We start from the raw sequence: 25,625 nt of genomic DNA, 5'->3' as shown, positions 1-25,625 counted from the left end.
AAAAGAAACTCAGCCACTCTTGGTATTATGTGCATCTTTTACCAAACTCCCCTAATGTGGGCCAGGAAGACATCTCAAGGGTTGAGGTACCTGCAGCCAAACCCTGGGACGCACACGGCAGAAGAGAGAACAGACTCCAGCAAGCTGCCCTCTGACCTCCACAGACACACACACAAACATGAACCTCCTCCCGGTAGCACGTCCGAGTTAAAGCCTGAGCTCTAGTCCCAAGCCACATACATCACTCACAGCTAGCTTGGAGGCTTATTTATCCTGAGTAAAACAAGGATCTAGGGACCTCCTTCACGGTGAAGTTAGAATAGATGCAGGAGAGTGAGGACACAGAGTGCTTGCTACCGTGCCTGACATGTGGGGCCAACTAAATGTTAATTTTCCCCATCACCACCATCATCATCCAGGGAGTTTTCAGGAAGTTTCCCCTTGGACTATACTCAGCCATTAGGTATAAATACATCACACAGATAGAAGGAAACAGTCCGGTGTATATCTGAAAGCCAAGCCATCAGCCTCACTATCCATTCATTATTTATGCAGGGGTGGATCACACAATAGTTGAGACCATTTTAGACAGAGACTCTTTTCCTCTCACGTTTTTATTTAAAGGGCATATATACAATGCCCTTTATGCTTTTATCGTGAGTAACAAAGAAGTCAGAACACTGGCTGGTTTCTTCTAAAGTTCCACAGATTTATTTTCACAGGACACATGAAATATTTATATTGCTTTCCTCTCACCACCAAAATCAATAAGCCATTTGGAGGAGATGGCCAAGGTCAGACATCAGGTTTCCAACTACAGTGGACTGTCCAAAATGAGAGGGTCTGAAGGTTCAGGTGATATTCGGTGCATTCCTTATCCCAGGGCCCATCAAATTTCTCAGTCTCTGTGAGGACTAAATTCTGTCCTGCACACCTTCAAGCTAGGTAGAACCACTCCCCTTGCAGTGTAAGGCTCCTGAGGGTGACTGAAAACCACGTAAACGCTCTCTGCACAAACTGAGCCGTCTCGGGGCTCTGAAGGGCAGGTCAGTCCTACGCACTGAAGACTGAGCCGGGGTGCCATATCTATTGACAAACCTTCAGGAGCCAAAAGTGACCCCACAGAAGATAAAAGGCCATGAAAGGCACAGGCAAACTGTGATTGAAATGGTGTTTCAAGCACAATACAGACAATATAGAATCCCAGCCCACAGCAAGATATCTCAAACTGACTCTCAGACACCATTCTGATAATTGCTTCTATTTTTCCTTTTGTGATTAAAAACTGACTTACAGGGAAAAAAAATAAATAAAACCTGAAAGGTTACTCATACAGTGTACTATCTCTAGGTGATAAGGATGGTTTTTAAATTTTAATATATTTATTGTTTATCTGTATGCTCCAAATATTCTAAAATAGAAAATATATTTTATTACTTGGTGTGTTTTTTGAGGTAGGTGCTGCATAGCTAGGCCTCTTTGACTTCAGCCTTTTGAGTGCAAGGATTCCAGACACGCACCACATTAAGATTTTGCTTTTTTGTTTTTGTTTTGTTTTGTTTTGTTTTTTTTTTTTTTTTTTGGTTTTTCGAGACAGGGTTTCTCTGTGTAGCTTTGCACCTTTCCTGGAACTCACTTGGTAGCCCAGGCTGGCCTCGAACTCACAGAGATCCGCCTGGCTCTGCCTCCCGAGTGCTGGGATTAAAGGCATGCGCCACCACTGCCTGACTGCTTTTTTTTTTTATACAAGATTAAACAATTAAATGGACATGGTCAGTCATCTAGCTGTAGATAAAGAAACTAAATACCAAACAAGTAAGAACTTTATCTTATTGTTCCCTGGAACCCCCAGGGCCCAGTGCAAGCCACAGTAAGGAATGTCTAAACAAAAGACCAGACAAGGTGGTGAGGCAGAGGCAGACTGAGCTCAGTGAGGTCCAGGCCAGCCTGGTCTGCAAAATAAGTTCCAAATCAGTCAGGGCTAGACAGTGAGATCCTGTCTCAAAAAGAAACAGAGAAAGAAGCAAAGACAGAGAGAAAACAGAAAGGACACTCTGGACACAGGTCAAAAAAAAAAAAGCACAGTGAGATTCTGCTCAGTCCTCAGTAGTTCGAACGTGGCTGGACTCTCTCCATGTAAGATCTCACCAGAACTTGCCTGGGGAGCCTCCTTCCAAGAAGAGCCCCTTGCTGGGTATAGGCTGTTTGGCCTGAAAGATACATTACCCACTTTGTTATTTAATGTCCGTTGCTTGCTATTTGTGATAGTTTATACTGACTTACATCAGGCTATGGCATCCCATAGGAGACAAGCTTCCAGATTTACCTATGGGTATTATCTAGCGTAGGTCAGCCTTAAAGAATGCCTGGGAGGGATTTCCTTGATTAGGTTAACTGAGCTGTGAAGACTCATCCTTGGCAAGGGCAGCACCATTCTTTGGGTTTGGGTACTGCATCTGGATAAAAAGGAGGATGCTATCTGAGCAGGAGCATACATCCTTCTCTGCTTGGTGACTGCAGATGCACTGTGGCCAGCTGCCTCACACTCCTGCCTCCAGGACTTTTCAAATGTGGTAGACTACCCCCGGAAACTGTGAGCCAAAAGAAATCCTTAGTCTCTTAAATTGCAACAGGAAAAACAAGGCAGGCACAACTAGACTCTGTCCCTCTACCCCCTCATCCAGCTCCTCTCTTTGCGGTGTTGCCCATTAAATTGAGAGTCGGGGTGTTTTATTTTTCAGCTTTTTCCTGTACATATATCCAGCCCAACATATGAAGAGAATCTGGGGGAATTTGGTCTCAGATCTCAGTGGCATTAAAGTAACTACGTCCCAGAATAAGCAACACATGTTAATTTCCTGAGCACTAAGGACCTTATCATTGCTCTTTTGTCTGTGTGCATGACGCTGATCAGGAATAACATGACAGCCCCAGGTCAGTAACTTTACAGGATCTTATGACATGTGTGCCTATCAGCTTACTTTTCTTCTCATTTCTTAATATTCTTCCCTCTCTGCCCCCAACCCTTTTTCCTTTTCCTCTCCCCCAACTCTCTGACAATGTGAATTTTTTTAAAAAAAAAATATTTTGAGACGAAGGAGGGTGTAAACAAAGCAATTAATGAGAATTTAAACCTTAAATATGTTCTCGTGAATGCCAGGTTTCTTTGGAGACCTTCACCCCTGCGACTTGCCTGGAGAACAAGGAGAGTCCAGTACACCTGCTGTCAGTACCCAAGGTGTTCAGCACTGCTGTCAGAAACCTTAGATCCCTAGCCAGCTGTAAAATATTCAGGGCCCCTCACACAGTGAGTGGAGCCTGACAGCTAGCTGAGCCCGGCTCCTCCATCCATCACCACCCCACCACTGATATGAGATGAGTTAACCTCTTCGATTCCCCCTGGGCAATAGGAAAAAAAGAATGGTACTGACCTGATACAGCTGCTGGGAGAAGTGAATGAATTCAAACAATGTATGGGTGACTAGACCAGTGCCTACCACACAGTACATGTGGGCCAGTTTTTTCTTTTTAAGTCCTACTGACACTAATATTTCTCATTGTAAGTTACTAAGTCACCAAACTGATTTTCATGGCAAGTTCACTTATGTCTTGGCCTCACTTGTAAATTCCTGTGAAGTCAGTTCTTTCTAAATAGCAAAAATGTTTAGCCATGTGTTTTCTGGCTTGCTAGGGAAAAAAGCAGAGATGTAGACAACAAAATAGTTCCTAGAGCCTATCTCCATTTAGTAACAGGATGAATCCTAAACCACACCCAAAGGTGCGTGAACACACAAGTTCACAGAAGCAACTCGTGACTTCTCTTTTAATGTGTCTGGAGGGATGAAAAACTCACATCTTCTAAATTAAGCGCTTTGTTTAGCTATCAAAGAATTCAGCATAGCTGTACACTTGAGGTCCTGACTTACATCTGAGTTTACAAAACTGCCACCTCATACATCCGAATCTAAATTGCAAATTGCAAACTTCTCAGATTTCACGTCGAAGGCAGCCTCTAACCAGCACCGCCCTGACTCTGATCAGGCCAAAGCCAGTCTGAGCCACTTCCCTCACCCTTGGCCCTGAAAAATTTAAGTCGTCAAAGAATGCCTATTTCATAAACGTGTGTGCATTATTTTCAAATTCAGGGGCTTGATACTGCCACAAAGGAATAAAACTAAATAGTTATTAAATTTCGAGTGACTGACCAAAAAAAAAAAAAAAAAACTCAAGGAAAAAAAATCACTGAAGCAGCATAAGCTGCCATAAAGGATGATGTAAATGGCTCGTTTCAAGTTTCAGCCTTTGCAATACCAAAGTTGCGGACTGGAAAAAAAAAGAGCTGGGAATTCGTCAGTCATTAATCTCCCACTTTCCTATGAGTTCTATTAATTACCTATCCAATGTAAGCTCCTACGAGTTTATTTGGCCGAACTGAAATACAGCAGTCCCTTTAAATTCTCTCGCTTCTCCGCATCACAGAAAACACTCTAAGAACAACGTTTAAAAAGTGAACCAGGAAGAGTGGTCAAGAAAACTGCTTTGAGGAACTTCGGGCTCTCTCCAGTTTAGTTCGCCAGAGTCACCCTAAGCAAAGCACTAGGACGCACGACAGAGCGACAGTGCCTCAAGCGAAGAGCCGAGAGGGTCGGGGGCCAGACTGTCCCGCTGGCAGCCCGGGTGCAGCTCTCCAAAGCTGCCGGGAGACCTCGGATCCCCAGCCTGCTCTCCTCCGGCCCCGCAGGCAGCGGGCGCAAACCCCACCCAGCCGCAGCGCACTTCCCGTTCGCCGGCCGGTCAAGAACTCCAACTTGACAGCGACACGCTGAGCTATGAGGAAGTGGCCGCGACCTAGGTGCTTGTCACCACTTCGCTGGCACGTCCTGGCCAGCCGTGCGGAGGGAGCCCGAGGGCGCTCCACGGGAACTCCTGCTCTGCGCCCCGCAGCCCGGAGACCCGCACGCGCAGCGCGCAGAGTTTCTTACCTGGTTTGACCGGTTTGGGAGGTGGCTTGGACATGGCGCTTCGCGGAGCGGCCAGGCTCAGCCGCGGGAGCCCCACACGCAGACGGGAACCGGGCGCCAAGCCTGCGCTGGCCGCGGCCGCTCAGGACCCGCGCGCAGCCGATGCGGGACACTCGGACCAGCGAGCTCCGCAGACCGCCCTGCCTTCCCACCAGGAAGTGGCCGCGCCTCGCCGGCCGCTGATTGGCTGCGGCGGGCAGCCCGGCGGAGCCTCGGAGGTCCAGCCTGCTCCGGAGTGCTGGGGCCCCGCCCTCCCCGTGGGGGAGGAGCCTTAGGGTGGCCACGCCCCCGGGCCCTGCTTGGCTGGGAATATGAAAGCGGGTAGGGTGCTTGCACAGTCCCGGTGAGCCACCAGCAGTGGTTCCCTCGTGCGGCCTGTTCTGCGGCCCTGCTAGGGAGGACTCGAACCCGCTTCGGTGAGTACTCACTGCCCGCTGCCTAGCCACGCCGAGGCCTGGGCACCTTCCAGAGTCTCCTGCGCCGGACCCGGAACCTGATTGCGTCTAGGGAAACCGCGTTAGGACTCGTGCACCTAGGATGCGGCTCGCTACCGCTCTTCATGGCACCGGAGCTAGCTCTAGGTGACTACACATTTGCTGGTGGGAGAACTGGGTCTTGATTCCCACGGGACAGGTCGCCCCTTTCTGCAGCATTTGGTTAACAAATTCCAATCCACTTGTTACCTGGCTTTTATAAAGCCTTCTAAGAATGCTTTTGGTGTTTTTAATAGCTGAGACAAAAGCAAAAGCATAGTGTTTTGTGGCATGTGGCACATGAAAGTTAGGGGAAACTTAAATCTCCGTGTCTGTTAAATTTTATTAGAACACACTAAGCTCGTTTTCTTATGCGTTGATTGTGACAGCTTTCTCATTACAACTTCAGAGTTGAATAGTTGCCCACGCAGCCAAAACTATATACTGTCTGATACTTGACAAAAGTTGCCCAAGCTTAACCTAACAGCTCATCTCTTGAGACTGTATTCACGTACACATAAACTCACAATGTTATGATTAGTATTATATGGCTAGTGCATATTAGGGGAAAGAAAAATAAAAATGAAAACATTGATTACATAAGAAACTACAGGGTCAGCAAGATGGTTCAGCTGCCAAACCTGATGACCAGAGTTCAATCTTCAGCACCCACACGATGGAAAGAGAACTGACTCCCACAAGTAGACCTATGACCTCTACATGTGTACTGTGGTGATCCATGGCATTCACACAACGTAAATACAAATGTAATAAAGCATTAAAAAAAAAAAAAGGAACCTTCATAAAATGGAGTGTCAAAGTGTCTACTGAAGGTTAATTTTAAAATAAAGTGAGTGAAACTTCAAGAGGCATAGGTTACCAGGAGCTTTGTGGTGGCCATACTCCTGGGCCTTGCTTACCAGGACAGCTGTGGGAGATTTCTGTTTACCAAAAGGGATCAAAGTTTAAATTAGTAGCAAGAGATTGTCCCATTCGTGAGAGAATATTCAGATCACTGTTGAATAAAACACAGAAGTCCTGAAAGCATGTGTCTTGAACTCATCTGAAGAGCACATGTGTTTTTCCTCATCATCTCTCAGATTTTGTGGTGGAGTTACTGTCTCTTTCCAGCCTGCTGATTCTTCACATGCCCCTGGGAGCTTTCTGTACTTTAGAATTCAGAGTAAACCATGTTTAGAAGTGGAGTAGATCAAATATAAACGTAAGCCAACTATGAAGAAGATTCAACATTTCACTAAGAGTAACAAAAATATTTTTAAAAATTCTGTAAGTGAGCCAGTCTTGTGATGGATGCATGCCTATGATCCCGGCACTTAGAGGAAGGTAGCTTTGCCACAGAAGCAGCCTTGACTGTGTAGCAAGTTCCTGACCAACCCGGGCTACATAGTGAGATTCTGTCTCAAAAGTATAATAGTAAATAAATGTGAAAGAAATATAAGTGACTCAGTTAAGGTTTGCTCCTGTCTGAGTCTGTTTTCTCTGTTCCCTGTGTCCCTGGGCAGATGGTCTCTGCCGCTGAGTAAAAGAAACTGCATAAATACCACCCAGGATTCGAGGTGCTAGGACACGCGGATTTCACAACTCTGGGAAGTTCAAAAGGTTGTTTCTCCAGAGGCAATGTAAGATTTACAGTTTGCCGGGCGGTGGTGGCGCATGCCTTTAATCCCAGCACTCGGGAGGCAGAGGCCGGCGGATCTCTGTGAGTTTGAGGCCAGCCTGGGCTACCAAGTGAGTTCCAGGAAAGGCGCAAAGCTACACAGAGAAACCCTGTCTCGAAAAACCAAAAAAAAAAAAAAAAAAAAAAAAAAAAAAAAGATTTACAGTTTATCTTTGCTCCAAGTTGTATGTGCTTCATAACATACTCTGCTGCAAGGCCAGATTTAGAGGTGCACACCTGTAATGCCACCACTTGAATGGTAGAGGCAAGAGGATCAATATAAGGTCATCCATCTTCCACTACATAGCCACTTTAAGGCCACACTGAACCACATGAAAAGCCCCCAAAACAAACAATCCTTCAGCATACATATATATACATATACATATATGCATGACAACTCTTGATTGCAATTTGTTAAAAATTTGGGTTTTAAACCATATTTGAAGAAGTCCTAACTTATGATGAAATGGAAGTTGCTGCTGCCATGTCTGAGCCTGGAGTGAATTGCCTGGCAAATCTAACAGGTTTTGAAATGGACAGCTTCAGGGATTGGTAGGCTGCTCATTGCTACACTGCCACCCAGCCTGGCCCCAGCCTTGTTTCTGCATGGCCCAGTTCTCCTCTCCCACATTGTCACCTGCTCATTGCTGTAAGATAGGTCCAGCATTTACCCAAACACTGCTTTGGATAGTCCCAGGTTGCTAACTAATGTAGACTTGGGGTACCTGGGTTTTAAACTTTTCACTTATTTATTTAGTGTATACGTGGGCACACACATGAGTGCCATGCAGAGGTCAGAGGGCAACTCAGACGAATCAGTTCTCTCCTTTCATGTGAATTCTGGGGATCGAACTCCAGTCATCAAGCTGGTAGTGAGTAACTCAGGTCATCAGGCTTGGGTGTGGGGTGCTGTTTTGATTTGAGAGAGAAAACAACCTTGCATTTCCTTATGTGGCTGTGGGAGTTTCTACCTCTCTTACCCAAAGGTTCTTCCACTTCATTCCTCATCTCTGAATTCCTAGAGTTCCTGCAGAGGTAACCCCCCTCAAGTCTTTCTGGTACCACAACCAGTCATTATTTACATCCTATGTAATTGAGGCAATATCCTGATGAATGTGCACAAATATGTCAGGCAGGAAGGGGAACAGAATTTTCCAATAACTGTGCACGGCAAATATATGGCTTTTCAATAATACATCAATAAGTATGACATGGATTATCCACCAGAGCCTGACAAGCCAGTACACGTACAACATCCCTTTGTGCTCTTAGTAATGTAGCATTTCAGAGCCTCTCGCGACGATAGGAAGATGCTCACTTGATTGATCTAGTTCCCTTTCTGGCTTTTCTAGAAATGGATATATGTCATTCTAGTCTGGGCCAGTTTGCACTTCTGCAAAGCTTGAGAATGTATGCTATTACCAGTGAAAGCTTTTCAGAGAGAGAGAGGGAGGGAATGAGAGACAGACTGGCTTCTGTTTGCCTCTGCCGCTCATGGCAGTGGCTTCTTTTACTAGGAAAGTAGGAAGGGCATAGAGGGCATATTAGTCAGAGTTCTCTAGAGGAACAGTACTTACAGGAGAAAGAAATATATATAAGGGATTTATTGGAATGGCTTCCAGGCTGTGGTCCAACCAGTCACAATGGCTGTCTACCAACAGAAGGTCCAAGAATCCACCAGTCTTTCAGTCCATTAGGCTGGATGTCTCACCTTGTCTTCAGTATATGTCACAGTTCCAAAGAAACAGGCTCTAATATCAGTGAAGGAGTAGAGTTGCCAGTGAGAGCGAGAGCACTGAGGGGAAAGAGCAACCTCCTTTCTTCCATGGTCTTTCTGTAGGCTGCCAGCGGAAGCTGTATCTTCCCACCTCAGAAGATCTGGATTCAAAGTAGTTTCAGGGCTGGAGAGATGGCTCAGAGGTTAAGAGCACTGACTGCTCTTCCAGAGGTCCTGAGTTCAATTCCCAGCAACCACATGGTGGCTCACAAACATCAGTAGTGAGATCTGGTGCCCTCTTCTGACACACAGGCACACCGTCTACAAAATTAATTAATTAACTAATTAATTAATTAGAGTAGTTTCAGGGGACCCGACACCCATGGCAAAACACCAATTCACATTAAATAAAAATAAATTAAAAAAAAAAAAAGGAAAAATAGCCAGGCAGTGGTGGTGCACGCCTTTAATCCCAGCACTCGGGAGGCAGAGCCAGGCGGATCTCTGTGAGTTCGAGGCCATCCTGGGCTACCAAGTGAGTTCCAGGAAAGGCGCAAAGCTACACAGAGAAACTCTGTCTCGAAAAACCAAAAAAAAGGAAAAATATAAAAGTAGGTCATGATTTAAATGATTTAAGTAAGAAATGATTTAAGTAAGAAAAAAAAGTCCCTCACAGATGTGCCCAGCTGCTTGGATTTTTGTTCATTCTAGATGTAGTCAAGTTGACAACTAAGAGTAGTTGTCACAAGGTAACCCAGGGTAACAGGTCACACAAGCGTGACATTAGTTAACAGGCCCTAAGGAAACACCAGCTATTGGCAACAGGAAGCAGACAGTGTGGGTATCGTGGGGTTGAGGCCACTGATCCCCTCTCAGCTGTGACTTCTCTTCAGTACTAACTCTAGACAATTAAATGATACTGATTTTATTTTTTATCTCTCTCTATAATTTTAGGAAATATTAAGAAGACGTGATTTCCAAAGCCCATTATGAAAACATTTGTCATTGGAATTGGTGGGTGAGTAGTTCCTCAATAAACAGCTGGGCCACACACCCCAGATATCCAGATGGTGTTTTATGTGGCCATGGTAGGGAAAGCTGTGAGGAGTCCCAATTCCCAGGAGGGGACTGCTATGTGAACACCAGTGGGAGGGGAAAGGGTTTCCCAGGGAAGGAAGTAGTAGGGCCAGCAGTATTACCAACAGTTCCATTTGTTTACTGGAGCTGAGACCTGATTGGTCATTCCTTTGGTTGAGGTCACTCCCTTCTTTTTTTGTGGCCAGCTTTGACCTGGGAATACAGGCTTCCTTCATTCCTCCAGCCCTCTTCCCCCACCTTTAGGGTAACCAGGTGAACTATTTGGCTAGGCTAGTTTATGTTACCCTGGTGTAATATTAGCCACAAATCCCTCTTTCATAAGTATTCTAAATTGCGTGGTCATCTGACCTGTGGTACCAGAGGATGATGTGCAAATGTGACAGCAACAACAATTGGAAAGATATTATTTGTCTTGCTACTGGATTATGTCTGTCATTCTTCATGTGTGTCTTATTGATAAGACATTAAGATATTACAGATGTAATTTGAGAGAGATAATCTGTTGTGTTATTATATTACATCAATTAGGAGTCAGATAGGACTGGGTGTAGTTGGGTAGTAGAGCATTTGCCTGCGTGTATGAGGTCCTAGGTTCTAACCGCAGCATCAGACAAAAAAAAAAAAAAAAAAAAGCAAATAAGAGTGAATTGAGCATCAGAGTGTGCTCTGTTGTGGCTTCTGTCTTCCCGGAGCCACGGCTGTGTTATTCTGCAAGGCTACTCTTGTCTTGCCCTACATTTCACACTCACTGCCACTTTCCCAAAGTAGGCCGTCAATTCCTAATTATAATCTTCTAATTTTCCTCCACACATCTACCGGTTTAATCCTCGTGGCTGGGGAGCAGGGGACCCATGCTGTAATTAAACTTTGCTTCCTCCTCCAGCGATAAGCAGCTTCCTAAGCCCCACCTTCCTCGGATGGAAAATGGGGTATTAATATCACCTTGTTACCCAAGTATTCTCTCGTCTTGTTTGATGAACTGTGAACACTGTTTTCAGCTTCTGCTTGTACTTCGGCACCCTCCTACTACAAGAGGAGCTAAACGTTTATTGTAAACAAGGAAAGGAAAGCATCGGGTAGCCACTTGCTTCCCTTCCTCAGATCCAAAAGCCATGCTCTGGAGCTCTTCACACAGAGAGGTTGTGTGAAGGAGGTTCTGAGCTTGCTGACCGGGAAGGAGTGGGTCCTGAGGCATCACCTGACCCACTGGGATGGTTACAAGCATGTATTACAGTCTCTGTGCTCAATGATGAAACTCTTTCGCAGCTAGTCCATTTCCACTCCTATGGAAAGCACTTCCTTCTCTGTGTCTTCAGCTGAATCAGTGGGGAGGGGTCTATTTATTGTTGATTTAGTTACACGATCTTAAAGAGAAAGTATAAGAAATGACACATTTTTCTGGCCAGATTTCTCAGACCATAGTAAAGTTTCCTCATTTTAAACTAAAGTTCAGTGTCTTGAATATGGACTTGCAGTATGGTTTAGAGACATTTTTTTTTTGTTAAAAAAAGAAAAGGTCATATCAATGTTCTCAATACCTACCTGTGTATTGTAAGGTAAAATGGACAGTCTTATTATTAATATCTTCTACTTTGCAGGTATAAGGTACAATAATTTATATCCAATAAGCATTTTCGGGGAGTTTGTTGTTGTTATTGTTTGGTAGGATGGGTCTTTTTGGTGATTTTGAGTTGGTTGTTTTTGTTTTAAATGCAGCAGAGTTTCATTATGTAGCCCTTGCTGGCCTGGTACTCACTTTGTAGACCAGGGTGGCCTTGAACTCACAAGAGATCCACCTGCCTCTGGCTCCTGAGTACTAGAATTAAAGACACACGCCACCATGCCCAGCCTCACAACAAGTACTTTGGATGAGCATATTTCTCTCCCTAGGTTATAAATATTGTCATGTTGGTCTTAACCAGAACTAGTCATGGATTCTTGCCAATAGATGTATAGTCAAGAGTTTTGTGCTTTGAACATTTGGTGTGTGGTAAAATCTTGACCTCTTTTCAGGGCAACTTTAAATGCACAAAATAAGATACAGGAATACAAAGAAAATTAACTGTATTAACATGCAGATAAAAATATTTGTAAACAGATCTGTGACCTTGTGATAGTTCATTGCTAGTGTAATAAATAGCATATATTAAGTTTAAAACAATAATGAGCACCTGTGACATTTCAACAGCTCAGTGTGAAAAGGGGTGCAGTTCTTGTAGATGCCCCAAATCACAGGCACCGTCACTACAGTAAATTACTACTTATAATAAGAGGAGCTGCTAACTTCCTGTTAGAATTTAGTGAAAATGGTGCAGTCTCTTTCCTTTCAAATTCACAACGACCCTGAATTCTTTCACAGACCCTTTGGGTATGACTGAGCTCTGAGCCAATCACCTCTTTGCAAAACTGGTAGAATAAGCCAGGCTTGGTGGCTGATACCTGTAATCCCAGTACTCAGGAGGTAAAAGGTTCACTGTAAATTCAAGTGCAGCCTGGGCTACCCAGTTAGGGGTCAATATGGACTGCAGAGCGACACCCGGTTCAAAGAAGAACCCAAAAAGAAAAGAAAGATTGGCTAGAGAAATGCCTCTCACCTGCAGGAGAGAAAGAAACAGGACACATAAGTTAATCGGGTACCCGTGCCCCCAGATGTCACAGCCCAGCCAGAGGGAACAAATAACTGACCTGATGGGAGAAGTGACCCTGGACCTCTACATGGGCCCCAGCTATAGAGAGAGGGGAAAGAGGCATACATAGCTCAGGAAATGTGGGCTCTTGGTAGGTGGGCTTCTAATAGGCAGAGTTTTTTTCCTCTTTTTTTTCCTGTGTGGTTGAAACAATCACAATGACTGTGGGCAGTTCTATAAACTTGCAGAAAGGTGTGTCAAGGACTTCTCTGGAGTGTGTATCGAACCCAGAGCTGTTTAGATAGTGAAAACGTTGTCTGTGTTCTGAAGTTCTAGTGTCCAGTTCACTTACCCGACTGTCACTTGCCTCTTCCCATCCTTCATTCGTCTCTTACTGTTAGGGTGGCTTGTCTTTCAAACCTGTGATTGTTGCCTGCGAAACAAAACATGATCAGTGAAAATGAGCATTTCTATCTCAAGCAGTAAATATTGTTTTAAATATCCTTTTAAAAAATATTGTTGAAGAATGTTCCCTGTTCCCTAATGTCTTCTTGGGCCTCGTGATTTTTCTTGGCTTAGCGTGACAAATGGTGGGAAGACAACCCTGGCTAAGAACTTGCAGAAACACCTTCCCAATTGCAGCATAATATCCCAGGATGACTTCTTCAAGGTACGTATGAAGTCTCTTAGATAACTTATTGAACACAAAAAGGTGTAATAACAAAGCTAATTAAATTATATCCAAAAGCTTTGGCTGAGGATGAACTTGGCGAATAGTGTTACCTGCCCACTAGATGGCACCATCTGTCAGTGACCGTCTTTGCTCTTGTTCCTCATTATCCAAAGCATTTATTAAAGGCTTAATTGTATAATTGCATCATTTCTGCCCTTCATACTATTTTGATTTTATGTCTTATTGCTTTTCCAGCCAGAGTGTGAGATAGACACAGATGAAAATGGATTTTTGCAGTATGATGGTAAGTAGAGTCACATGTAAAATATTATGAGCTTATATTCATTTTCTTTCTCAAATCCAAACAATGCCTCTCTCTATTAACATAATGTTAAATGTTTAAATAGAGAGGGCAGGCAGGCTCCCTGGATTAATGCACTTGTCACACAAGCCTGAAGACCTGAGCTTGATTCCCTTGAGCCTTTGTAAAGGTGGAAGGAGAGACCTGCCTCCACAAGATGTCCTCTGGTCTCTACAAGTGTGCTGTGGCATGCAGCTCCCCCTACACCACCCCCCCCCACACACACACACACATACACACATCTCTCTCTCTTTCTTTCTCTCTCTCTCTTAAATATCACTGTATTTTAAGCCTGCCTTTGTAGGTTTTTATGATCTCTGTTAACTATTTAAGTAAACAGAAATTTTCCTGAAGATGTATATTTCAAACTCAAAACTGGGATGGTAGATTTTTTTTTTTTTTTTCCAGAAGCTAGGACAGGGTAGGTTTGCCATCCTTCTGTCCATTCCTGATTCTGGCATATGTGACTAGCCATGCTTACACTTTGACCCTCGCCCACCAGAATATTTCATCTACACCAGACTAAGCTTTCAGGCCTTCAGCTTCTCTTCCTGGTTGCAAAGCACCAGGAAGTGTGTTTGTTTGTTTTACTATGGAGAAAATCTTGGAATGGTTTTTAGACTCACTTTATTCTCTTGACCCAAGCTGATACTGTTTGGAAGCCAAAGAATTCAAGTCAGCTTGAAAGCATTTCTTTTCGTCCAGAGACTAGCAGACTAGAGTTTTTGTTCTTACTGCCTTTTGTAATTAACAGGCTATCGTTAATATGTATGTAGTCCAACTGAGGGTGCTCTCCTAAAATGTCATGTAACAGGCTATTATTAGTATGTATGTAGACCATCCAAGGGAACTTTCCTAAAATGTCCTCTTCCTTATCTTCAACTTTGTGGGTCCGAGGATTCGGTGTTATATAACAGTTCTTGCAGACACACAGTAACTTTCAGACCAAGTCCTTTCTTTGCTGTTCTATGTCAAGTTCAATCCTGATACGTTGTTTTTTCTCTTTCTTTCTTCCAAAAGTTAGAAAACATTTTGTAAAATGAAAAATGAAAAAACAATTAATTTATAAATTAGAATAAATTAGGTATAAATTAGAATTATAGTTTTCCTTAGTTATGATAGAAAGTAAATTAGGTATAAAACTAAATAAATAAAAAAGGGTTAGCTTTAACATAGTAAAAGTATATACAACAAAAACAGTTATCAAGCCGGGCGGTGGTGGCGCACGCCTTTAATCCCAGCACTCGGGAGGCAGAGCCAGGCGGATCTCTGTGAGTAGTTAGCATCTTCAGAGAAAATAATGCACTATCCATCCTATCTTAGTGAATCCAAAGTTTTACACCTAATTTACTTTCTATCATAACTGCATTTTTTTTTTAGCAAATCCTAAGTATCATCACATCTTGTGTGAAGTAAGACACATGGACTCCATGGACTAACAGATAGGTCCCTAGGAAACGTAGGAAAGGTTTTAACTCTCTGCCCCCTTGTCATTGGCCTCATTCACTGAGCCAGAACCTGCGACACAATATAACAGAGAAAAGAGGACTGAAAAAGAAGACAGCATGCTGGCTGAGGTGTGGTGGTTTGAAAGAAAATGGCCCCAAAGGGAGTGGCACCATTAGGAGGTGTGGCATTGTTGCAGTAGGTGTGGCCTTGTTGGAGGAAGTGTGTCACTGTGGGAGTGGGTTTTGAGGTCTCTTTTGCTCAAGCTTCCCTCAGTGTGATACTCAGACCACTTCCTATTGCCTATAAGCCAAGATGCAGGACACTTGGTTACCTCTCCAGCACCATATCTGCCTGCATGCTTCCACGTCCCACCAAAATGATAATGGACTAAAACTCTGAAACTGTTAGCAGCTGCCTCAGTTAAATGTTTTCTTTATAAGCGGTGCCTTGGTCATGGTGTCTCTTCACAGCAATAGAAACCCTAAGACACTGTGTTTTCTTTATTTCTTCCCATGTATGACCTGGAGTGCTGGAAATGTATGCAACATGAACATCAATGAACATAAAAAGCACCAAGAAACCTACAACCAAGGGACCAGAATAAGGGTGGCCTACCAGAATACAGTTTCCTTTTCTCCTGCTTTAGCTAGGCACAAAAGGGAAATCTTATTCCCCTGCTGTATCCACAGGGCCAGTGGAGGGCTACACCCCAAGACCTTAACCTGCCACCAGCAATGTGGAGTAACTTGGCCTCTACATCGCCCACAGGAGATTTAGCAGAGCCAAACTGCTGTGGGATGTCTTTCTGTATGCTGTGAATATATGTTGCTCCCATTGGCTAATAAATAAAGCTGTATTGGCCTATAGCAGGGCAGGATGGAGCCAGGCAGGAAAATCCAAGAGAGATAGGGAAAGGAGAAAGGAGACCAGGGAGAGATGCCAAGCTGCTGCCAAAGGAGTAAGATGTCACCAGACCGGTAATGCCATGGCCATGTGGCAACATATAGATTTATAGAAATGGGTGGAGTTATAAGAGCTAGCTAGCCAGAAGCTTGAGCCATAGGCCATCCAGTTGATAATTAATATAAGCCTCTGAGTGATTATTTTATAAGCAGCTGCAGGCCCGGGTGAGACCAGAGAAACTTAGGGATACACCAAACAGTGAACCAAATTTCCAAACTTTGGCAGAATGAGACGGGGTAGGATGTGTAGGCTGCCCCTCTGTCTTCCTCACCCAGGCCTTGTCAGCTGCTGTCATCAGGAACCAGTGGAAGCCTGATCTTCTGCCTTCATGCAGCAGCAATGAACCTTTTTCCCTCTATGACCCCCTCCTACCCACCTGGTATTGTAAGGATACTGAACATACATGCCCCTCTGAATCTGGGTGCACTTCAGAGTGACTGGCTGCAAAATAAGATTAGATAGTAGCCTCAATACACAGTACCCCAGATCATCAGGACATACCTGAAAGGCATATGTCAATCAAAGAGGCAGGAAAATCTCAACTTGAATTAGAGAAATAATGGCTGATAAACACCAATTCTGTGATGACGCTGTCGAAATTGTCTGACAAAGATTTTTAAAGTGGCTTTGTAAAAAAGGGTCAGCAAGCAACTGTAGATAGGCTTGAAAGAGAAAAGTTTAAATGCTCCAGGAAAGAAATAGAAATGCAAAAAAGGAGTCAAGAAGAAATTTGGTAACTGAAACAAGTGTAATAACCCAAGTCTTACAACTCTCTGGATAGGCTCAGTGGAAAAATAAATATGAGAGAAAAAGAGTTGTAACTTGAACACGTGGTAGAAATTACTCTGAATGGGAGAACATTGAGAAAGATGGAGTGATAGCAAAAGACCTAACATCTCTACCGATGGAGTTTCAGAAAGAGGGAACAAGGACTCAGTAACATAATAGTGAAGACTTCACGTTGAGAGGAGACATAAACCTGTTGTTTGAGGAATCTGAGTGACCCCCACAGGGGTTCAACAAAATGGGTCAAGAAGTAATTAGGGGAGGTACAAGTTACAAATAGCAACCATGGGAAGCAGCGGGATCGTAGACCCTACAGATGTTGAAAAGAAGCCCTGGTACTTTGCCTGCTTGTATGTCTGTGCACATGTGTGCTTGCCTCAGTCGTGGATATTCCTATGAGATTTATTTGTAAACTGATGAAACTGACAGTTTCCTGGAAAAAGTGACACTTAGCCAAACCAGCAGGATAACCATAGAAAATCTTAATAGTCTTATCTCTATTAACTTAATTAGACCACCCTTTAAAACTTTCCCGTAGGAACACTTGGGAGGGCACATGGTGTGATTAGTGGTCCAGGCATGAGGCTGAGAATTTTTATGTCTGACAAGTTGCTGGTCTGGTCTGAAGACCGTGCATAAGGAATACATGTTCTGCTTCTGTAGATCCATACTTGTTAGCTCTAGAAGTTGCACATTTCAGGGTTTACAATGACATTTGTATCCTATAACTTTTTAAAGGTTTCATGTAGAACTGGAGAGATCTGGGCTTGGTGATTAGTCACTGATTGCCCTTCTAGCAGATAGGTTCAATTCCCAGCACCCACATGGCAGCTTACAACTGTATGTAACTTCAGTTTCCAGGGGATCTGATGTGTTCTTCTGGCATCTGTGAGCACTGAACACATATGTACAGACATACAAGCAGGCAAAACACCTGTGAACATTTAAAAAAAAACTTTTCATCTATAAGATATCCTTTACAATTAAAAATAGTAGCTACTTTCCAAATAGATTATGATATGTTATTTATCTTTCAAATGTATCTATAGTTTATTTTGTCTTCCAAAATTGGAATTACAGGCAGCTGTGAGCCACCATGTCAGTGCTGGGAATTGACCATGAATCTTCTTCTTCTTTTTTTTCTCTTTTCTCCTTTTTATTTTATTAAGAGATTTCCCATTCATTTTACATATCAACCACGGATTTCCCCCATCCTCCCTCCTCCCACCTCCCCAGCCATCCCCCCCCAACCCACCCCTCACTCTCACCCTCTCCAAGGCAAGATCTCCCATGGGGAGTCAGCAGAGCCTGGTACATTCAGTTGAGGCAGGTCCAAGCCCCTCCTCCCTGCACCAAGGCTGTGCAAAGTGTCCCACCATAGGCACTGGGCTCCAAAAAGCCAGCTCATGCACTAAGGACAGGTCCCGGTCCCACTGTCTAGGGGTCCCCTAAACAGTTCAAGCCAAACAGCTGTCTCACTTATCCAGAGGGCCTAGTCCAGTACCACAGGGGCTCCTCAGCCAGAGCATTGGGGACTCAACCACCAAGCCATCTCTCCAGCCCTAATTTAATTTTGATTTTTAAAGATTTTGCTGGAGATATATAGTTCAGTAGTTGAGTGCTTACCCAACACACACAAAATCCTGTATTTAGTCTCCAGTACCATAAACTTTAAATTTTTCAATATCAGGAAGGAGTTGATGGGATAGTCAGCCGTGAATTTATGGTATCAAGGCTGGGGGCGGGGGAGAAAACTCAGTAAGTAAAGGCACTTTGACAACCTGAGTTCCATCCCTAGGATCCCCGTGGTAGAAGGACAGAACTGGATCCCTCAAGGTGTCCTCTGACCCCAACACATACACAATAAATACATCAAAAAAAAAATTACAGCTAGAAATAGTGGCATGCTGTTCATTGTATTTTACATTTGTACATCTTTGTTTTTCCACTATAAGTGTCTCAGACCATTTACATATATCTCTATTAGTGTTTTAATTGGGTGTTTTAAATATTTATTATTAGATACCTTGAAGGATAAGTGAAATGCTCTTATGTCATACATTTATAGGGCCCTGGAGATACTTATCACAAAAGCCAACCACCTAAAAAAAAAGTTTGCTATATTGATTTCATATGTTTTATGTTTGTCTCAGTGCTCGAAGCGCTTAACATGGAAAAAATGATGTCAGCCGTTTCATGTTGGATGGAAAACCCAGGACACTCTGTGGGACGAGTAGCCTTGGAAAGTGCTCAAGGCATTCCCATCTTAATTATCGAAGGTTTCCTTCTCTTTAACTATAGGTAAGCCTCCCCACCCTAACACCAACCAGAAGGAATGCAGGGGTGGGAGACAGAGCCTTGTGAACTGAGTGTTGTTATCTTAGGCCACTGGACACCATATGGAACAGAAGTTACTTCCTAACCATTCCCTATGAAGAATGTAAGAGGAGGAGGAGGTATGTTTAGAAACCATCTCTGTGCATTGTTATCCAAAAGATGAAATGGAAAACAAGGAAAGTGGCATTATTGATCAAGCCTTATATCAGAAGTCAGACGTTTTTTGTAGAAGTGCTCATCCCCTGGGGTAGTACACGGAACTTCTCTAAGAAGGTCCAGTGTCATCCTGTAGCTAGAGTTTTCCTGCCTGGCCCACAGTCAGGACAAATCTCTCTCACCTGCCAGTCCCACTGCAGCTCAGACCCAACCAAGTAAACACAGAGACTTATATTGCTTACAAACTGTATGGCCGTGGCAGGCTTCTTGCTAACTGTTCTTACAGCTTAAATTAATCATTTCTATAAATCTATACCTTGCCACGTGGCTCGTGGCTTACCAGCATCTTCACATGCTGTTTGTCATCGTGGCGGCTGGCAGTGTCTCTCTGACTCAGCCTTCCACTTCCCAGCTTTATTCTCCTCCTTGTCCTGCCTATACATCCTGCCTAGCCACTGGCCAATCAGTGATTTATTTATTGACCAATCAGAGCAACACATTTGCCATACAGAACATCCCACAGCATCATCCTGTGAGCTCCTTCCTCCTCAGCCTCCGTGCCCAGGTTCTGCTATCACTACAGAGAACACCAGCTAAATAGGTGAGGAAGCCAGCCTGTCCATATCTCACTCCTTATTTCCTCTTGTACTTGTCCCATAATTCTTTTATAAAACACCGGAGGCTGAGAAAAGGTAATTGTGAGTGTTAATGAGTTACAGGCTTATGGTTTGAATTATGGAACTAAGTCCATTTTGCTACTTTTCTCACTGTGATTGAGTTTTTTTTTAAAAAAAGGCTGAATTCCTCTTTAGATTTAACATGAGTGATTTTCACATTATTTTGACTGGATTCATTTACTTTGTCAGTCATAATTTTGTATGAACATCAAGTTTCCTGCATGTTTTTCCAGTACAAGGGTGTATGAGCCTCCTGACCCCCCAGGGTATTTTGATGGTCACGTGTGGCCCATGTACCTAAAGCACAAACAAGAAATGAACGCCATCACCTGGGAGATCGGTAAGTACCTCCCCCCTTTCTCTTAAGGCCTTTTACTTCTCATTTATGTCAAAGTACAGGAAGGATTACTTGGAAATCATTTTTCTCAGGGAGTTTTTAAAGAGATGCTCAGGCAATCTCAGGGATCCTCTCCTCTGAAACCAGTTCTTGCTGGTTTCTTTTTCTCCTTGTCAAGCATGTTGGAGTCCACGTGATCATTCATTGACCTACCCTTGCCTGAAGGTAAGGTAAGAGAGGCAGACCCAGTCTCTACCTCACCCAGCTCAGATTTCACAGGAAAACTGCTTTAAAAGTGTGAGCTTTACAAACAGGTCTTTTCTCCAGGTAAGCACTGACTTTAAGCACCAGGGAGACTGGACTGCCCACCTCCAGGTCCCTTGAGAAAACTGTCACTAAACTCCTGTGTGTAGCTGCCTTGGGGTGGGGCGGGCAGGGGATAGTTAAGTTAGGAGGAATGATTGTCATCCAGATCATAGGAAGAACCGAGAAAAGACCTAGGAACAGGAAGGCACGAGAAATACCCAAAAGAGGTTGTTGTGTTTGTAGTAGAGAAAGCAAGGGGAGGATGTGCTATGGCTGTTGATACAGGCCAAGGCCGGGCCCTCTCATGCTAGTAGGCTGTCCTAGGGAAGCTCTCTGCAGACAGGCTCTACACACGGTTGTGGTTGATACTTACGCTTTTCAGTAGGGTCTCTCGTGATCCGAAGGGTAGATATAGAGGTTGCAGTATTGAACACAAGTACTCAGTAGAACTGGGGCAGAAAGGTGTTGAAGATGACAGACACCGCCAGGAACTAGCAGGTGATATTTTAGGGGAGAAAACATGAAGGAGTTGTAGATATGTGAGGTAGGACAAATGTGTTTTGCAAGAAATAAGATTGAGGTACCTGAGAGACAATGTACCAGTTTGGAGGCAATATGAATATTTGGGCCTTGAGCTAAGAGACTGTCACTGGAGTGTTTATACAGCGCTCATGGGGAGAGAGTGGCATAAGTCTATTGGACAGGACATCAGAGGAATCGGACTGGTATACTTTTCAGAGCAAAGGAGACTCATCCATATTGAAAGGAGCCTGTTGGCCTCCAGGGAAGGTAGCTCTGTTGAGATCTGTGCAGCAAGGGCACAGAGTCCACCTCAGAGCTGTTGTTGGGTTGTGCTGTCCCAGCAGCTGCTGTGCCGGACAGGAGAAACATCCTCCTACACACTTCGCTCCCTCCATCTAAACTACAAGTCTAACTTTGTCCTCGTTCTTTGGCCTCGTTAATGTCAGCTGTCAAATTCACACAGCCTAGAGTCATTCTGAGGGAGTCCAAATTGAGGGATTACCTAGATTGTGTCAGCCTGTGGCCATCTCTGTGACAGATTGTCTTGACTGACGCTTGATGTGGGTGGGCTCCATTCATTGTGAGCAATGCCTCTGTAGTCAGTTAGGCCTGGGCTGTAGAGGAAAGCTAGCCGATCGAGCAGAGAGCACGCCAGCAAGCAGCATTCCTCCACAGTTCTTGTGGCTGGTTCTCACCTTGCCTGCCAGCCCTAACTTCCCTCAGTGAACTGTGATCTGGAAGTCTAAGCCAAATAAACCCTTTCTTCCCCAAGTTGCTTTTGGTTAGAGTGTTTTTATCAAAACTCCAGAAAAGAAACTAGGTCACCCTGTTTAAATGAAGTCAGTCCATGGTTTCCAGCTCTTTGGGAAAATAAAAAAATCTAGAAAGACAGCAAGACACATTTCTCTCATCATCTCCCATGCTGTTCCTTCCTCTGCTGCTAGCCACTCACACTTCCCAACAGGCAACTTCTCTTCAGATCTCCTCATTCTTGCTGTTTTATGACTAGAGGGTCATTTTTTCTTTAACCCAGGTAACTTCTCTTTCTCGAAAAGTGTTCATGCCAGTTTTGCTGAAACTATGTAAATACGTATCCCTCTGGTCTCGGTAGTGTGTGGTAAAGTCCAGACTGACACACATTTTAAAAGCGTCACAGATGATCCCAGTTGGGCCATGTGTTGGGTAGGGGAATTGCTCCTCTTGAGGCCAGGCACCACTGCAGTCTCCTGCCATTCTGTGATAGTCAGGCACCAAGAACAAACCAAAGAAACTGCCCACATCCAGCTTAGTCAGCCAGTGAGTTTATTGGGGTTACTTACAGGAGCGTGATGACTCAAAGACAGTTGCATCACCAAAAAAGTCCATGTCACCATGGCAACACCTCCTCTAAGCAGAATCCCTGGAGCTTCTTGTACAACCTCCTGGCTGCTCTGGGCATGGGAGAGTCTTCTGTCCCCAGCAGTTGCTGCTGATGTAACCTTCGCAAGGGGCCTTGTGAATCTCAGGAGCTCCGTGAGTGTGGTGATTGTGTATCAAATAAAGCTTGCTGGAAGATCAAGAGACAAAGGAACAAGCCACTAGAGAAACTTCTCACCACAACAGACCCCTCAGGCCGAATGGAAGGCGAGATCCTGTCTCCACGAATCCTCTGACTGAAAGCTCCTGAGTCCTCATGCCTTATATGCCCTTCTCTGCCCAGCCATTTCACTTCCTTCCTAGTGCTGGGATTAATGGTGTGTGTGCTTCCCAAATACTGGGAGCAAAGGCATGAGATCTCAAGTGCTGGGATTAAAGGTGTGTGACTCCCAAGTACTGATATTAAAGGTGTGTGCCACCACTGCCTGGTTATGTTTCTCTCCTAAACAGAATCAATCTCATGTAGTCCATGGTGGCTTTGAACTCACAGAGATCCAGACAGATACCTGCCTCCCAAGTGCTAGGATTAAAAGTGTGTGCTACCACTGCCTGGCCTCTGTGTTTAATCTGGTGGCTGGCTTGTCCTCTGATCCTCATGTAAGCTTTATTTGATACAAAATATATCACCACACATGAGCCAGTGAGTTCATTTACTTTGGAGTCTTATGAGCCTCCTTCCTCCCTCTAGGAGGGAATGTCCCAATGCAGAAGAAATAGGTATACAGTGAATGCCATGTGCACAATGCTTAACCTCTGTCTCCTTCTCTTTTCATTCCTTCCCTCCCTCCTTCCTTCCTTAGGTCACAGTTCTGGGTTCTTTGGTGAAAGCTATTGGTGTTTTAAAGAAATGCCAAAGCATCCTTTATTAATAAGCCTGTTAACATTTAAATTGCTATTTCCCACTTCTCAGTTTACCTAGATGGAACAAGATCTGAAGAGGACCTCTTTTCTCAAGTGTATGAAGATGTCAAGCAAGAATTAGAGAAGCAAAATGGTAAATATTGTTCTATCAAATCGAATGGTGGAGGAACAAGAATCTTCAGAACAGCTCACGGCACTCCAAGAATGGTGTGCACAAATGCCAAAAAGGAGAGACTGCATTCATTCATTCATTCATGCTTCCCTTGAGAATAACTCAGAGTCCGAGATACAGTGCCTGTCTGGATCTTCATCGTTTTGTTGTCAGGTAGCTTTAGGTTTGGAAGTACTTATCCCTGTTACGTCTCTCAATGGTTTGTATGTTATATAGTTTAAATTCATGGAGGTGGTGGGTGAGGACTGACACATTGGGCCTGAAATGCTGATGATTTTAATAGAGCTGGAAGTCCCCTTTTGCTTTATTCTCTCAAATTTTTTTATAAAGTTTCTGGGCTTTTCGTTTTTTGGTTTTTGTTTTTTTGGGGGTGGGTGTTTGGTTTTTTGTTTATTTGGTTTTTGGTTTTGTTTGTTTGGTTGGTTGGTTTAGACAGGTTTTTTTTTGTGTAGCCTTGGCTGTCCTGGAACTAGCTCTGTAGACCAGGCTGAAGTCTCTGTTTTTCAAACACAACTTTCCTGAAAGATGTAGAAGGCATCTGGCTCAAATGAAAAGAAAATCTGGAGGTGGCCATGGCTTTAGGGTTAGCTGGAGTAAAGGGCTGGGATAGTATCCTCAGGGCTCTGCCACAGTTTTGTTTGAGTTTATTTTTAAGTCAGCTTGCTCTACCCACAGATATGATCATCTGCTGTCAGTATCCAGTGTGAAATGATAAATGGGGAGCTGGGTGTTCGTGAGTTACCTTTACTACTTCCTAGATGTCAAATTATTTATTTTATATGGGCTTGTTTCTGTGGTGCAGGCAATAAACCCAGACCTACATGCATATGCTGAGCATCACTAGGTTATATACCCAGACTTCAACAGTTTGTTTTTTTTAATGTAAATTTCCAATTTAACTCAACTGAAATGATCCAGGTAAAATTTTTACATTTATCTTTCTTAGATCACATGACTTGCTAAAGCTATCACTTCAGCCAGAAAAAAATGGCATACTGTGATTGACCATAACTAAATCATATACCCCATCATGGTTGAAGGCCCCCACCTGAGACCTGATTTTTAAATTTTTTTTCCATAGAGAAATGGAATACTATGCTGAGAAGACAAAACTCTAAGTCTAGCAGCTGCTAGATTTGAATTATAAGAATTAGAACAGGAGCTGTAGAGATGGCTCAGCAGTTAAGAACACTTGCTACTCTTGCCAAGGACTGGAATTCACTACCCAGCACCCACAGTGGGAAGCTCACAGCTGCCTGTAACTCTAGCTCCAGGAGAGCTGACACTTTCTTCTGGCCTCTGCTGGCACTCACATGAATGTGTACCTCTCTCCCACTCTTCTCCTTCCCCTTCCCTCTCTCTGCCCCCCCTCTCTTATACACACACACACACACACACACACACACACACACACACACACACACACACACACAAATAATAATAATAATAATAATAATAATAATTTTTTTAAATGAAGCTCTCACTATGTTGCCCTGACTGGCCTGGAACTAGCTGTGTAGCCTAGGCTAGCCTCAAACTCACAAAGATCTATCTGCTTCTTCCTTCTATAGTGCTGGGATTAAAGGCATGAGCCACCACATCTAGCCTAACAAAAACAAATGTTAAAAAAAAAAAATGATTCTGATGCTGAACTGATGGTGCATTCCTATATCTCAGCACTCAGGTAGATGAGGCAGAAGAATCGTGAGTTCAAAGATAGCTTAAGCTACAGAGTGACGCCCTGTCTCAAAAAAAGGGAAACGATTCTTGTGGCCAACACAGATAAAATGTCATGGTCAGCTGGCTAAAGAGAGAGCAGCATAAGTCTCAACAGCAGGGAAGAATGTAGCAGGGTTGAGGGTGAGAAAACCCTGCTGTAGTCCACAGGTCAGTCCCTCGGTAGAATTAAGTTTACCTGCTGCTCAAATCTTAAATTGGTCTTATAATAAAAAACCCAGTACCAGATACCGGGGTAAATGCTGAAAGATCAGA

General features: G+C 43.8%; 2 protein-coding genes and 1 long non-coding RNA gene across 4 annotated transcripts in view; 1 reads left to right on the top strand and 2 right to left on the bottom strand.

The window, feature by feature from the left end:
• The window catches only part of Ostf1 (osteoclast stimulating factor 1), a 54,532-nt gene extending 49,375 nt beyond the window's left edge, over positions 1-5,157 (bottom strand). Inside the window, exon 1 of the mRNA XM_052760764.1 lies at positions 4,983-5,157. Within this exon, the coding sequence (XP_052616724.1) occupies positions 4,983-5,016 (34 nt within the window). The 5' untranslated portion in view covers positions 5,017-5,157. The remainder of the gene's footprint in view (positions 1-4,982) is intronic.
• Positions 5,158-5,314: 157 nt separating this feature from the next.
• Positions 5,315-25,625, top strand: part of Nmrk1 (nicotinamide riboside kinase 1) — a 29,392-nt gene continuing 9,081 nt past the window's right edge. For both annotated transcript variants that reach the window (XR_008222879.1, XM_052760765.1), the window contains exons 1-8: positions 5,315-5,437; positions 9,847-9,910; positions 13,197-13,287; positions 13,546-13,594; positions 19,003-19,150; positions 19,234-19,305; positions 20,253-20,359; positions 23,511-23,594. Coding sequence is in view for 1 of the 2 variants with exons in the window: in XM_052760765.1 (XP_052616725.1) it covers positions 9,882-9,910; positions 13,197-13,287; positions 13,546-13,594; positions 19,003-19,150; positions 19,234-19,305; positions 20,253-20,359; positions 23,511-23,594 (580 nt within the window). In the remaining variant the exon portion in view is untranslated. The remainder of the gene's footprint in view (positions 5,438-9,846; positions 9,911-13,196; positions 13,288-13,545; positions 13,595-19,002; positions 19,151-19,233; positions 19,306-20,252; positions 20,360-23,510; positions 23,595-25,625) is intronic.
• The window catches only part of LOC128124465 (uncharacterized), a 41,834-nt gene continuing 25,017 nt past the window's right edge, over positions 8,809-25,625 (bottom strand). The window contains exons 2-3 of the long non-coding RNA XR_008222880.1: positions 12,970-13,050; positions 8,809-9,213 (exon numbers count right to left, since the gene is read on the bottom strand). This is a non-coding gene — a long non-coding RNA (uncharacterized LOC128124465). The remainder of the gene's footprint in view (positions 9,214-12,969; positions 13,051-25,625) is intronic.

Source organism: Peromyscus californicus, unplaced genomic scaffold, assembly GCF_007827085.1.
Source record: "Peromyscus californicus insignis strain IS unplaced genomic scaffold, ASM782708v3 Scaffold_4__1_contigs__length_199733344, whole genome shotgun sequence".
NCBI classification, from domain to species: Eukaryota; Metazoa; Chordata; class Mammalia; order Rodentia; family Cricetidae; genus Peromyscus; species Peromyscus californicus.
Note: the sequence above shows the minus strand (reverse complement) of the source record. Positions and strands in the feature narration are given on the sequence as shown.